General features: G+C 42.4%; 1 protein-coding gene across 2 annotated transcripts in view; it reads right to left on the reverse strand.

Annotated features, from left to right (window-relative positions):
- Positions 1-375: 375 nt before the first annotated feature.
- Positions 376-15,820, reverse strand: part of LOC137432946 (transmembrane protein 150A-like) — a 47,557-nt gene continuing 32,112 nt past the window's right edge. For both annotated transcript variants that reach the window (XM_078783771.1, XM_078783772.1), the window contains 4 exons: positions 14,714-14,841; positions 10,187-10,349; positions 5,576-5,753; positions 376-1,098 (listed from right to left, as the gene is read on the reverse strand). In XM_078783771.1, the coding sequence (XP_078639897.1) occupies positions 1,002-1,098; positions 5,576-5,753; positions 10,187-10,349; positions 14,714-14,841 (566 nt within the window). In that variant the 3' untranslated portion in view covers positions 376-1,001. The remainder of the gene's footprint in view (positions 1,099-5,575; positions 5,754-10,186; positions 10,350-14,713; positions 14,842-15,820) is intronic.

Raw genomic sequence — 15,820 nt, forward strand, 5'->3', positions numbered from 1 at the left:
TCCAAGATGGCGGCCACCATATATATGTCTGAACTTTGTGAGCGAAATATCTTGAAAAATAAACGAACTACTAACTTTTAATCTGGTGTGTGGGTGTATCTACGCATAAAAGAAGAACGCTATTGAAAATTGGGTCGCCACGTCAAAATCCAAGATGGCCGCCTTGCGTTTTCCACTTTGTCAACTCACATCACTTCACCGACGGGGAGCTAGACGTAACGCTTATTACAAGTAACATAACCGATGTTTCACAGTAATAACTGAACGATCTTCTCATCTCCGACACGTTCATTGGACATAACGTGCAACTCTCCATCAGTCATCATCGTCAGTGGCGAACAGCATGCAAGCACACACAAGTATCCACCAAAGTAGTCATGTTTTTTTTTAAATCAGATTTAATCAGCAAAACACCATCGAGATTTATTGAATCCATGACGAGTATCCCGAATTATATTTTAAAAATTGTTTTTGCTGAACTGCACTTTGTATTACTGCAGTTGTCAGAAACTCCCTGATTTGCGTTACCCTCATGTTGCAAAGTTGGACAAGGGACAGTGAAGGACATGCAAAGAAGGGACACAAATGTGAGTTAAATTGTCGTGTATCATGAGCGCGGGTTAAAACAAGCGGAAGTAGTGGGATTTAGGTAGAACAGAAGAGGGTTTGTAACTACATCACACCACAATGAGGAGCCCAGAAGCCATTCTCCATGGAAATGCAAATAAATGCTTTGAACATCATAAAGAGCTGAAAAAGAGCAAATATTAGCTCCAGGTAGTCTGACTCTACAGGTTGGTGTGGTATGACAGGTGTAAAACAAGTTGTGGCTGATGATGTAAAGACTACAACTTTGCCAGAAATTCATGAAGAAAACATTCAAGTGGAAATGTTATATTCTGCATTTTGCTTTTGATCAGAATAATTTTTGCTTAAGGTGGTATTTTAAAAATATCTATCACTTTTCGATAGTGTGGTCTTGAAACTGCAAGATCCCGGTATTATGATCCACTGTAGAGTGGTTGGTGGTCTTTCGATCTTCTACCATCAGCCGGTCTTGCCAACCATGTTGTTTCGGCAATCCCCCGCTCCTCGGCTCTACAAGGCAAATGTGTTCATCCACAACAACAGCATCAGTCTTTCAAAGGCTAAAGCTTCTGGCTCGCCCACTTTCCATTACTCCCATCTTCTCTGATTATCCGATCATGTTACTCCCTCCATTGCTTCAAGGTTTTAGCTTGCTTCTAGCTAGCTTCTTCTGCTTCAATTATTCAGTCAATAAAAACCCTCTAAATCCTCCACAAGCACCACCAGTACATAAAAACGAAAAAAAAACTTAATTTACAACTTAAACATCTTTTTCTTCTTCTTCTGTTTATGCCAAAACCATACAACAACCCCAACTCCTCATTCCACTCATAGAGAGAATAAATCATCATGACACGTTATAACTTAAGAAACGGACTTCCAGGATAGCCTAGAGCCCTAGACTATGAGCTGTCCAGCCTAGGTTTGAATCTTGGCCCAGCTATAAACTTCCATCTTGGTGTTTCCACAGGCAGGGCGATTCATCAATATGTGTGCCGTCCTTCGGATGGATGTTAAAACTGGGCGGATTGCTTGCCAGCATCGGTTGGTGGACGTTAAAGATCCCATGGTGTCCTTCGTGAAGAGTAGGTGAGCTAGCGCCGGCACCCTGAACCAATTACAAATTTGTGCTCCCACCTACAGGGTTAGGGTTAGGGTTAGGGTTAGGGTTAGGGTTAGGGTTAGGGTTAGGGTTGTTAGGGTTAGGGTTAGGGTTAGAGTTGTTGTTAGGGTTAGGGTTAGGGTTAGGGTTAGGGCTAGGGTTAGGGTTAGGGTTAGGGTTGTTAGGGTTAGGGTTAGGGTTAGGGTTAGGGTTGTTAGGGTTAGGGTTGTTAGGGTTAGGGTTAGGGTTAGGGTTAGGGTTAGGGTTAGGGTTAGTGTCGCACTGCTGCACCCCTGTGAGAACTGATGCTAACACACAGCCGGGTGCTCTGCATAGGGCATTTTGATGAAGATTGAATTTTGATGATGACAACCTGCATTTTGAACATTAACCAACAAACATTACCGAATATACTTCCCTGCTTTAACAGCCATTACTAAAAATTCAAAACCTCAATATCCAAAAGTTAAAGTTTCGGAAATACTAAACAAAAGCAATTAATGATAATTTTATTTATGTTCACAGGTACATGACACTGAAGTTCAAAATTGTTTTTGGCACTGCATCATCATTCGCTGCTAAATAACCAGGAGATTGATAGCATTCATTAAAAGATTGAAAAGCAAGAAAAATCTTTCTTATTCTGCGATAAGATAGCAATAGAATGATACAAACTTCAAAAACAGCTCCGATAGTGGATATCATCATTGCTGATAGCGGGATACTCGTTTACAAAGAAGCAAGCTATCCTAGGATTTTGATCAAATGGCATCAAATGCACCTCGGGGATTCAAGAGAGAAAGAGGAAAGAAAGATGGAAGGATAGGTGAGAAGGTGAGGAGGAAAGGTGGTTGCATAAAGAGGTTACGTGATTGACCAGATTTCGATAAAACCCATGAATTTCCACCAAGGAAAATTTCCAACAAGGCCATGCCAATCTACAGGGAAGCAAAATAAAAGCACAAATTTGAAGTTATCAGATGATGACAAACTAACACTTTTATTAACATTATGTCTACGCAGTGAAAAGTGGTGGTAAATCCTTTGGCACAAACGATGTTGTCAACAGGACATTCATGTAATATATAATTAATACTGAGGGAGTGAGTTTCATGACATTGATAATGACGGTTTTTGGTTGTAGAGGTGGGATAAGGGCCGTTAGATATTGTCATGCTATTTGGGCATAGCTCGCTAAAAAGTGTGATGTGATATTAGTGTGACGCCTGTAAAAAATATATGTATATCAGTGCGATGATGGCTTGTAATGAGGGTGAGTGGGTGCTGGCATATGCCCACCTACTTTTGTCAGATCATTAAGATATTGATGACTAAATAATTCTACGGCAAGTCACGAACGATTCTGTGTCTAAGAACCGTCACCCATCCAATGCAGGGATTGTGTGGAACATTCCGCTGAGCAGCCATGGGATTTAAACCCCTACCAGTAAGGGTAATACAACAAGCCTTCACTCACTCCATCACCAACCTGTTCTGCAATGAGGCTGACACTTATAAAGGAAGCTGAGAGATAAGAATTATTCAAGTTACATTCAAAAAGCCAATGGACTGCATCTTTAGCACTTTTGAGCGATACAAGGCCATGCATGTTTGCTTTACTTGACGAGATCCTTTAACCAAAATTGAAACACACGCACACGCACACACACACACACACACACACACACACACAGACACACACACACACACACACACACACACACACCTGGTAGGTCTATGTTCCACCTCCAGAAATCCAATCACGTGTGGAAATAGCAGCCAACAGCAACTTGCACAGTATGCACACACACATACATACACACGCACACACATACACCACTTCCAATAAGTCTGCAGATAGAGTGGATCGTTTCTCTCTCCACACTTCCTACTCCCCATCAAACAAGTAATAAAAACACATATTAAAGCATGAGCACAAAGAATAAAGCAACATTAATGCACTGTAGTGCATATACATAACGAGGAGGTACAATGGCCTGTTTCAAAGTTGTTCGAAATTTGCAGACAGAGACAAAATAAAAGAAGTTGCATCTGTCCATTAAGATTTAAAAAAAACAAGTGTGATAGCATCAACTTTGTGGGACAATAAATCTTGTTTTTTGTGTTTATGTCTATGTTTCCTTGTACGGTGAACAGAAATATCAGAACGGGACTTACTACGAATCAAAAACAGAATTAAAATATTTTCATGTAATGTCAGTGAAACAACAATGTCAGTGTTAAATGGACAACTGTTTTTGTTTTTTTACTTTTCCTTCATTATGATTATTATGCTCAACCAACATCCACACTTGGACGTGTGATCAAGCAGGGCACATTGTGGTTGTTAAAATAGACTCTCGGTTATTTGTGATGGCCTTTCGAACCCAAACCACAGCAATTGGCAGCAGCGAGATTGTTGTAAAAAGGTTTTTTTTTTTTTTTTTTTAACTTTTCCTTCATTATGATTATTATGCTCAACCAACATCCACACTTGGACGTGTGATCAAGCAAGGCACATTGTGGTTGTTAAAATAGACTCTCGGTTGTTTGTGATGGCCTTTCGAACCCAAACCACAGCAATTGGCAGCAGCGAGATTGTTGGGAAAAGGTTTTTTTTTTTTTTTTTTTAACTTTTCCTTCATTATGATTATTATGCTCAACCAACATCCACACTTGGACGTGTGATCAAGCAGGGCACATTGTGGTTGTTAAAATAGACTCTCGGTTATTTGTGATGGCCTTTCGAACCCAAACCACAGCAATTGGCAGCAGCGAGATTGTTGGGAAAAGGTTTTTTTTTTTTTTTTTTTTTTACTTTTCCTTCATTATGATTATTATGCTCAACCAACATCCACACTTGGACGTGTGATCAAGCAGGGCACATTGTGGTTGTTAAAATAGACTCTCGGTTATTTGTGATGGCCTTTCGAACCCAAACCACAGCAATTGGCAGCAGCGAGATTGTTGGGAAAAGGTTTTTTTTTTTTTTTTTTTTTAACTTTTCCTTCATTATGATTATTATGCTCAACCAACATCCACACTTGGACGTGTGATCAAGCAAGGCACATTGTGGTTGTTAAAATAGACTCTCGGTTATTTATGATGGCCTTTCGAACCCAAACCACAGCAATTGGCAGCAGCGAGATTGTTGTAAAAAGGTTTTTTGTTTTTTTACTTTTCCTTCATTATGATTATTATGCTCAACCAACATCCACACTTGGACGTGTGATCAAGCAGGGCACATTGTGGTTGTTAAAATAGACTCGGTTATTTATGATGGCCTTTCAAACCCAAACCACAGCAATTGGCAGCAGTGAGATTGTTGGGAAAAGGTTTTTTGTTTTAGCTTTGAAATTTTTCTTAAAGAGGCATTCCAAAATTCTGTTAACCTATTGTGACGAATCCAAGTCAGGAGAACAAAGAAGAAGAAGAATGAATGAGCATGCATGAGGCCTCCATGATTACAGCACAAAATTCCACTTCTTTGAACCCATCTCCCATTCCTATCTCGATGCGTCGAGTTTGGGTTTCGGGATATGGCATTTATTGCCAGGAAGTCCAATCATAGCAACATGGCAATTCCCAAATTTGCTTTACTTGGATAACTGAGATTTTGTTTTTTAGTACACTTAGTGGTGTATAAAGTTGCAAAGCTGTGTGACTTGCTCGCAGGCCATGTAAACCATTTGCACAGCATTTAGGCCAGGTATCAGATCTAAAAAAAAATGTATGAACAGATATATATGATATATGATAATTCGGTAACTTTTCCCTTCATTCGTGAGGACGAAATGATCGTATTAATAAGGAGAGTGAGGTTGCTTCGTAGTTGTGTGCCACAATAAACAGTGCTAGGATCCTTGTGTAGGTGTAAGCACGGACATGTCATCATGAAAAGAATCCATTCCTGGAAGGAGTAGAGCGAGTGTTCTCGGTGTCACGTCGTATAACTCAACGGCAAATGACGTATAGTATATTGTGTAGAGACCGAGTGCCATCCATTCAAATAGAGCTGAAATGAGCTGCAAGTTAGGTTTCAATTGCACATACAATGAAACATCTGGAAAGCAAGGTGTAAAGGAAACAATTGTTGATGAAACAGAGAAAAGAAACAAAAGCATAATGAAGAGTGACGTCAAGGTATGCTTTTCATCACAAATCAGTTGATTGCACTCATCAAGCAGGAGAAGCAATTACTGCTACTCAAGGGTCAGAATATGCTGCTCACCGTTGCTCTTGTGGCTCACATTTAAAGGAAAACACCATCATCACAGGAAACCCATTGTAATTAAAACTAGAAAGCATCCGAAAATGAAAATCATGTCCGTCTATGTCCGCTTTGTATTCAGACTGGTTCTTCTTCCGTATGCTAAACAAGACAAAAGCAGCTAAAAAAAATACAAAATCATTGATGATTTTATGCAACCTTGACCGTTTGACTTCAAATGCAATCGGCTTCAGGGATTCAATATGCAAAACCTGCTCAAATCTCGTCAATCTGATAAAAATTGATGATTTTTTGCAACCTTGACCATTTGACCTCAAAGCAAATAGGCTTCAGTGACCCAATATGCAAAACCTGCTCAAATTTCAAGTCAATCTGATAAAAATTGGTGATTTTATGCAACATTGACCTTTTGACCTCAAAATAAATAGGCTTCAATGACCCAATATGCAAAACCTGCTCAAATCTCAAGTCAATCTGATGAAAATGGATGATTTTATGCAACCTTGACCTTTTGACTTCAAATGCAATCGGCTTCAGTGATTCAATATGCAAAACCTGCTCAAATCTCAAGTCAATCTGATGAAAATTGATGATTTTTTGCAACCTTGACCATTTGACCTCAAAACAAATAGGCTTCAGTGACCCAATATGCAAAACCTGCTCAAATTTCAAGTCAATCTGATAAAAATTGGTGATTTTATGCAACCTTGACCTTTTGACCTCAAAATAAATAGGCTTCAATGACCCAAAATAAATAGGCTTCAATGACCCAATATGCAAAACCTGCTCAAATCTCAAGTCAATCTGATGAAAATGGATGATTTTTTGCAAACTTGACCTTTGACCTTTTCATCTACAAAAAAAAAATCAGCTTCGAGCTTTTGATTGATGAACCAATTCAGTGACCCAATATGCAAATTCTTCAAATTTCAGGTCAATTGGATGAATATTGATTTTAAAAAAAATTGTGAAGCTGGCCTTTGACTTTTTAACCAAAGTAAGAATTTGTCTTCTTCATATTCTCATAAAGCTTTGTTGAAAATTTCATGACATAGTTGAAATGGTAAACTGAAATTTCAGGCCAGTTGGATGAAAAATTATGATTTTAGGTGATGCTGACCTTTGACCTTTTGACAAAAAAACATTAATTTGTTTTCTCCATATTCTTAAAATAAAACTTTGTTGAAAAATTGATGACAAAAGCTCAAATAAGAGCTGTCTCCCATGACATATCACGTGCCTTCGATACGGTCTGGCACCCCGCTCTGCTCACCAAACTCTCCTCCTATGGTATCCATGGAAACCTCCACACATGGCTGGCGGACTTCCTCTCTGGTCATAGTCAACGTGTGGCCCTGAATGGATTTATCTCATCTCCCCTTCTTGTTCAGGCGGGAGTTCCCCAAGGCAGTGTTCTGGGCCCTGTGCTTTTTCTGGTCTTCATCAATGATCTCTCCGACTCTCTGGAAAATCCTCTCTATCTCTTTGCTGATGATTCCACTCTCTGCCGCTCCATACCTCATCCCTCAGATCAGCAGGCAGCAGCGTTTTCACTCTCTGCAGACCTGGACAAATCACAAACTAGTCAAACAAGTAGAACATGTCTTTCAATCCTGATAAATCTCACACTCTCACTTTGTCTCTCCAAAAAGACCGACTGGACAACCCTCCCATCTACTTTCTCAACAATCCTCTCCAAGAAGTTCTGTCACTCAAGCTTTTGGATCTCACTATCTGCCATGATCTGTCCTGGGAAAACCACATTTCCAAGCTGGCCTCCAAAGACAGTCGCTCACTGGGCATCATCCGTCGTGTGAAGTCCTTCCTTGGCACACCTGAGCTCCTCACCACATACAAGGCTTTCATCCGCAGCTCAATGGAATACTGCTCTTCCCTTGAGCTGGTGTTCCTGCCTCACACCTAGCTCGGCTTCACGCTGTTGAAACCAAAGCATTTTTTTTTTTTTTTTTTTTTTTTTGTATACTGAATCGAGGCTCGTGAAAGAGCTAACATTTACTTCACAAACAAATCAACCAGACAAACAAAATATATAAAAAGAGGGAGCGGAAGACAAGATGGGGAGAGAAGGGGAAGCACACAAACACAACATTTGGGAGCAGGCAGATGTGTGGGAGGGAGAGGGCTTGGGGGGAGGAGGCGTGGGAAGGGGCTGGGGGGGGGGGGGGGTGGGAGAAGTATAAAACACAAGGACACAAAGGACTTCCAGGACAGAAGTTGGTATTTCAAAAAAGTGGAATTGGGGTGAAATTAGCGGGGGTAGAAAAGATCAAGGTTTTGGATGGGGGAAGATAAGAGATGGTGGTGAACAGCTGTTTTAAAGACCTGGAGGGTGGAGTGGGATTGAAGAGAGTGAGGGAGTTTGTTCCAGAGGCGGGAGAAAAGAGGAATGAAGGAGTGAAGGTGAGCAGAGAGTCTTGATTTTGGCAGTTTAACCATAAGAGGGTTGCTGGCAGATCTTGTGCGACCTGTAGGAATATTTGGGGGACAGAGCCCAGAGAGAGCTGGGGGGGCAAGGCCAGAGAGGAGTCGATAGAAGACGGAAAGACCACCAACCTGCCTGCGGGGAGTGAGTGAGAGGCCCTTGGAGTTAGCTTCATCACGGGAGATTCCAATGATTCTGAATGCTTTGGTTTCAACAGCGTGAAGACGAGCTAGGTGTGAGGCAGGTGCACCAGCCCAGAGGGGAGAGCAGTATTCCATTGAGCTGCGGATGAAAGCCTTGTATGTGGTGAGGAGCTCAGGTGTGCCAAGGAAGGACTTCGCACGACGGAGGATGCCCAGTCGGCGACTGGCTTTGGAGGCCAGATTTGAAATGTGGTTTTCCCAGGAAAGATCATGGCAGATAGTGAGACCCAAAAGCTTGAGTGACAGAACTTCTTGGAGAGGATTATTCAGAAAGTGGATGGGAGGGTTGTCCAGTCGGTCTTTTCGGAGAGACATCGTAAGAGTGTGAGATTTGTCAGGATTGAAAGACATGTTCCACTTGTATGCCCAGTCTGTGATTTTGTCCAGGTCTGCAGAGAGTGAGGAGGCTGCAGACTGCCGATCTGAGGGATGAAGAATGGAGCGACAAAGAGTAGAGTCATCAGCAAAGAGATAGAGAGGATTTTCAAGAGAGTCAGAGAGATCATTGATGAATACCAGAAAAATAACAGGGCCCAGAACACTGCCTTGGGGAACTCCAGCCTGAACAGGAAGAGGAGATGAGAGAAAACCATTCAGGGACACACGTTGACTACGACGAGAGAGGAAGTCCGCCAGCCATGCGTGGAGATTTCCATGGATACCAAAAGAGGAGAGTTTGGTGTGCAGAGCGGGGTGACAGTCCGTATCGAAGGCACGTGATATGTCAAGGGAGACAGCTCTAATTTCCTGTTTGGCATTGAGGACCTCCATCCGTTGTTGAGAAAGCATTCAGAATCATTGGAATCTCCTGCGATGAAGCTAACTCTGAGGGCCTTTCACTTACTCACCACAGGCATGTAGGTGGACTTTCTGTCCTCTACCGACTTCTCTCCGGCCTTGATCCCCCAGCTCTATCTGTACTATGTCCCACAAATATTCCTACAGGTCGCACAAGATCTGCCTGCAACCCTCTTCTTGTGAAACTACCAAAATCAAGACTCTCTGCTCACCTTCACTCTTTCAATCCGCTTTTCTCCCGCCTCTTGAACAAACTCCCACGCTCTCTTCAATCTCACTCCCCCCTCCAGGTCTTTAAAACAGCTGTTCACCACCATATCTTATCTTATCTTCCCCCATCCAAAACCTTGATCTTTTCTACCCCCGTTAATAATTTTCTACCCCCAGATCCATTTTTTTGAAATAGACTTCTTTCCTGGAAGTACCAGCAGTGTCCATTTGTTTTTAACTCTCCCACCACCCCACCCCCCCCCCCTTCCTTCCCCTTTCCCACCCCCAAACCCTCTCCCGCCCACAGATCTCCCGATGTCCTTGTTCTCTACTGTTGTGCTTGTGTGCTCCCCTCTCTCTTTCCATCTTGTCTCCCGCTCCCTTTATTATATGTATTATGTGTCCGTTTATGTTATTTTGTGATTAATGTTAGCTCTTACACGATCCTCGATCCCATAAAAAAAAAATTGCTAGTAAAGTTACAGCCTGGACGACACACACACACACACACACACACACACACACACACACACACACACACACACACACACACACACAATTGCAAAACCCCATCCCCCACGTATAATAAGTAAATCAAAGGAAAAGGATACAGATGATCTCAATGGGAATGACGAAGCAGCAAAAGAAGATGCGGAATGGACGCACAGCAACAAAGCGATGCGCAGGTACCATGGCCTGAAAGCAGGCCCCAATGGAAGCGAACACAAATGCCACAACCACACCGATGATATGCATCACCATGACGTTGATCACCTAGTCAGATAGGGAAACAAATGAGGTGAGCAAGCAATCAAAGAGAAAGAGTTGCAAACTCAGCAGCAGTAGTTTGATCCTGACAGATCCACATACCATGGATGCTTGGTATTCACTTTGGTGAAATCAAACATAAAATTTGATATTCATACAACACAGGCCTTATGGAAGACAACATCATAAGGTTGAAGTGAAGTGTTTGTTGCAGTACAATATCACCAAAAACAGACAGTGGCTTACATCCATTTATTATGTACACAAAAGGGAGGTGGGGAGACTGAATTGCAAAATAGTAGGGGAAGGTAGCGAAATTAAATAAAAATTTACAGATATCAAGGCTCATGGAAGTGACATGACAGGGATGAGCAGCCATGAGACTAACAATGGGGCAGAGGAGAACTGAAGACAAGGTTTGGATAATTGTGCATTAATCTAACAGACAGACAACCAAATAAAAGCAGAACGACACTCGGTAGAGCGCATACCTCCACAAGCCTGAATAGTTTACATTTTGCATCCCACTGATAGGCCGGATCTGGATTCGGACCTGAACCAAAATCAAATTGGCTTGTTCTTGTCACCTACCCAACTCGACCACCAAATGCTACCGCAATTTGTCCACAACTTGAAATATCATGTTATATCTCGTTTCTGATCCTATCTCTCAATTGTGTAGAAACTGATTTGGCCATGTCATACACGCGACCTGTCCAGCAAGTTTCGTCCGAATCCGTCCACAGCTTTTTGAGATAGGCTGCTCACAGACAGACAAACAGAAAAACAAGGGTCAAACATAACCTTCCCTCCACCCACCTTTGGTGGTGAAGGTAATAAGTAGACAAAGGACATGTGAGCAGAGACAGAAAGCTAAATATGTGGAAAACTGCAGGTTACCTGGAGAGTAGAGTCAATGAGAGAAAGAGAAAAAAAATCAGGAAGAGGTTTGAAGAGTGAAGGTATGGTAGGGCACAATGCAAAATAAACATAAACAATTGGGAACAAATAGGATTAAAGACAGGGAAGGGAACAGGTACAGTGACTACAGAAAGTCTACACCCCCTTTCAAAATTTTCACCTTTTGTTGCCTTATAGCCTAGAATTAAAATGCATTCAATCAGACTTTTGCCACCTTTATTTACACATCGTAAAGCACAACTTCCAAGTGAAAAACAAATTATACAAATTTCAGAAAATTAATTAAAATACAAAACTAGATTATCTTAGTTGGATAAATGCCCGCCCCCCTGAGTTAATAATTGGTGGAAGCACCTTTGACAGCAATTACAGCTATGAGTCTGTTGGGATAGGTCTCTACCAACTTTGCACACCTTGATTGGGCAATATTTGCCCATTCTTCTGTACAAAACTGTTCAAGCTCAGTCAAGTTGTGTGGGAAGCATTGATGGACAGCAATCTTCAAGGCATGCCACAGATTTTTAAAATTGGATTTAGATCGGGACTCCGACTGGGCCGCTCAAGGACATTTAACTTTTTGTTCCTCAGCCACTCCAGTGTAGCTTTGGTTTTGTGCTTCGGGTCGTTTCTTGCAGAGTTCAAGAACTTCCGAGAATTTCCGTCCCAATTGCAGCTTTCTTCTAAGAGGGCAGCAGGTTTTCCTCTAGGATTTTTCTGTATTTTGGTCCATCCATTTTCACTTCTATCCTGACAAGGCCCCAGTCCCTGCTGATGACAAATATCCCCATAACATGATGCTGCCACCAACATGCTTCACAGTAGGGATGGTGTTCTTTGGGTTATGTGCTGTGTTGGGTTTGCGCCAAACATAACATTTGTATTTAGGCCACAAATTTCCATCTTGGTTTCGATAGACCACAAAACTTTTTGCCACATGCCTTCGGAATCTCAGGAGTGCTTTTTTGCATACCACAAAAGGGACTCAAGGTTGGCTTTTTTGAGTAATGGCTTCCTTCTTGCCAACTGACCCGATAGGCCAGACTTGTGGAGTGCTTGGGATATTGTTAGCACATGCTTTCTGAATTAGTGAATAGCATTTGCCATAAAGGCCTGTAGCTCTTTCCAAGTTGCCATTGGCCTCTTGGTGGCCTCTCTGATCAGTCTCCTCCTTGCATGGTCATCCAGTTTAGAGGGACGGCCTGATCTAGGCAGGATCTTGGTGGTATTTGGAGGGACGGCTATCGCGGGCACCCTTGACAATATTTTTTTAAATCCCTGCGCTGTCCTACAGGTGACATTGTATCCAGCATCTGGAAGGATGGGCTAAAGGTACACACACTTGCTTCTAAGCTGTCTAGCCTAGGTTTGAATCCCAACACAGCTATAAACTGTCAACCCAGTGATCCACATTCAAGATGATTCATCAATGTGTGTTCTGTCCCTCGGATGGACGTTACTCCCAGGCGACCCATCTGCCAGCATTAGTTGGTGAATCCTTCTATTGTTCGTTTTGTCCTGTTACACCCTGATCCGTTCAATGTTTTCCCTCTTCCATGAGCCTCGACTCTGTATTAAAAAAACGAACAAAAATAAATGGAAATACCCATTATGTCATTTGTTACAAAACCCAATTTGGAACATTTTTTTGTCAAACTGCATCACATGTTCTTCACTACCGATTAACTTCCTTTCTTTTTAAGTTTCACTTTTTACAGCAAAGCCCATAGGGAAATGCTGGTCTAAAACAGCGTTTGTCTGTTCGTATGTATGTCCTAACAAACGTCCTCCAATCAGAGCTGAGGATCTGGTCACATGACAGGGAGACAGCGTTTAGTAACCATTACAGTTGCATATTTTACTAAAAGGAAATATAATAACCTTCTGTGGAACGTTTTGGGGTCCCAGCAGGTGTCGTAAGGTAAGTAGGAGGTTTCGGAAATTCCTGAATACAATTATGATTTTGAAATGTGATCGACATGTGATCTTGCTTCCGAATCTGGAAGTGAAGAGATGAAGATGGTTCACTGGTTTGATAATATCTCGATACAATCGTGATTCAATATTATAATTTGATTAATTAATAATATAGTATTAATTTGTGATTGGAATGATGAATGATGCTGTTTGGAATGAAAATATGGAGATATTGAGTTTAAAGCAGAATGAGGAAATGACGTAAGGGACATTCGCGGATTCCCCATTTGCAGTTTCGCCATTGACTGGATATCGCAACATTCAGACTGGGTATGTTCTTTTACAAAAGTCATTCACGAACCGGCTGTCCATGCCTGAAGTCAAAAAAATTAATACTTACGTTATTTGCTAACTGCTAGCTGGTATCCCAACCCAGGTCTTACTATCCTCTTAAACTAAAGTATCAAATAACAAGCCCGGCTACACCGTTGTTAGACTTTCGGTCTTGTTTGTGAGCTCTAGGTCCTCCCTGTTGCACTTTTACAAGTAGTCGCTGACAATGAATACAAATTGAAAATTATTGTAGGCCTCAACAAGGCTGCATTTGAATTGTCAAGAGACAGGATATGACATGGGTGATGAAGGTTGCGGTCAATTTTCATTGAAATTGTGTGTATAGTTTCGGAGACGAGAGCAAATACCTATTTCGGGGAGTTTAAACCCCCCCCCCCCCCCCCATGCCTAGGCCATCTCAATGAGCACAGATTTTGATGCAGTCAATGCACCTTCACTAGGCATCAGATATGAAGCTTGTGGCCAAGTTTCATCGAAATCCTGTGTTTGGTTCAAGCGATGACTGAAGTGTTTACAGACACACTCACTCACTCACTCACGGATCTACGGACACTGCTTGATTGCATAAGCTCACCAGCCCAAAGTCCAGGTGAGCTAAAAAATATGTGAACACGTGTTCACGTCACTCAGCACAAAGATCTAATTTCTACTTCTACAGTAATGGTATTACAAGTCAGCTGCGGAGATGACGTGTTGTAAAAATCAGATCTACAACATTGTCCCAACAGTAGGTTTAATTCAGAATCGATCTCTAGCAACACCTGTAAGAAATCAACAAGCATAATATCATTACACCGTAATCATAGAAGTAATAATGAATTGGCAATTGGTACAAGCAAGCCTGGAACATCTAGCGATACGCACCATTCGAGTATGCACTACCACACAGAATAAATGTCACAGGTATGAAACAACATGAAATATTATGTACTGTACATGTGACACATAGTGCTTTACTGACCCCTGTCAGAGGTAGGGGGTACTACACTTTTACAGGAAATGGGTGTTTCTTGTCGCAATAATACTCGCAATAAAACAGAGATAAAAGAAAACAACACTGGTGTAAAAAGAAAACTCAAGTTACGAAGTCATGTGCAGCAGGGGGGTATGGAGGAACAAGCAACAGGTGACAGCAGGCAAATTAATCCAAGCCGATCATTTATGAAGCAAAAAATACACACCTGGCAGTTGCCCATGGTAAAAATTCCCACAGCAGCTACGGAATCAGCAACAAGACTGCACTTGTTCGGGATTTCTGGATACCTGTTCTCCAAGCCGTACGCATAGCGAAGAATGCCGATTATCACCACTGAAAAGATACAACAAAGTTCTGCACATGACAAGCTGCACCGGAAAACCACACATTACTCACTACTTTTCAATGTTACACGCCATGATAACGTACATACAAGACAGAAGAAGCATGATGTCTTCTACTATATAAGAGACTAGCAGAAGTACCCGGCGTTGCCGGGCGGGGGAGGGGAGGGGAATGGGGGGAGGAGGAAGGGGAGGGGAGGAAGGGTAGGGGAGGAGAACGGGGGGAGGGGAGGAGAGGGGGAGGGGAAAGGGAGGAGAGGAGGAGGGGAGGAGAGGAGGGAGGGGGAGGGGGAAGGGAGGGGAGGGGTGTGAAGGGGAGGGGGGGAAGGGGAGGAGGGGGGAGGGGGAGGGGTGAGGGGGGAGGGGGAGGGGTAAGGGTGGAGGGGGAGGGGTAAGGAAGAGGAGGTGTCCTGCGTGCTCCTCCCCCTCCTCTCTGCTCCCCCCCCCCCCCCCCCCCGTCACCACTTCCCCCCTCCCTCCCCTCCCCTCCTCCTCCCTCCCCCGCCCGGCAACGCCGGGTACTTCTGCTAGTAATTCAGTGGTCATAGTATACATTATAAGGTGCGTATAAAAGCATTTAAAATGGCCTGTAGCTAAAGTGCCAAGTGCATTATAGCTCATGAGTAGTTAATAGTTATAGGAGTGGTACTGTGCATTCAGAATGCGGATGGCAGTAGCATAGGTCCCCATCGTCCAATCAGCCCCACCTTGGTCAACAATACCTCATTCCCATCCAAACACAAGACCGAGCAGAGTCATACAGCCATATGAACTGCGATGGCTAATTCACTTTAAATAGGTTCACCATCAAACCATGGACATGTACAGAAGAATGAAAACAGATAATACAATAAAAGAATAATTAATGAACATTAAAAAAAAAAAAATTAACAATTTTGTTCAACCACACATGCATTTATAATCTCAATTCCAGTACATTTTGTAACACAATTATTGATCAATTTATT

The sequence above is a fragment of the Myxine glutinosa genome, chromosome 8 (genome assembly GCF_964187855.1).
Source record: "Myxine glutinosa chromosome 8, kmMyxGlut1.1, whole genome shotgun sequence".
NCBI classification, from domain to species: domain Eukaryota; kingdom Metazoa; phylum Chordata; class Myxini; order Myxiniformes; family Myxinidae; genus Myxine; species Myxine glutinosa.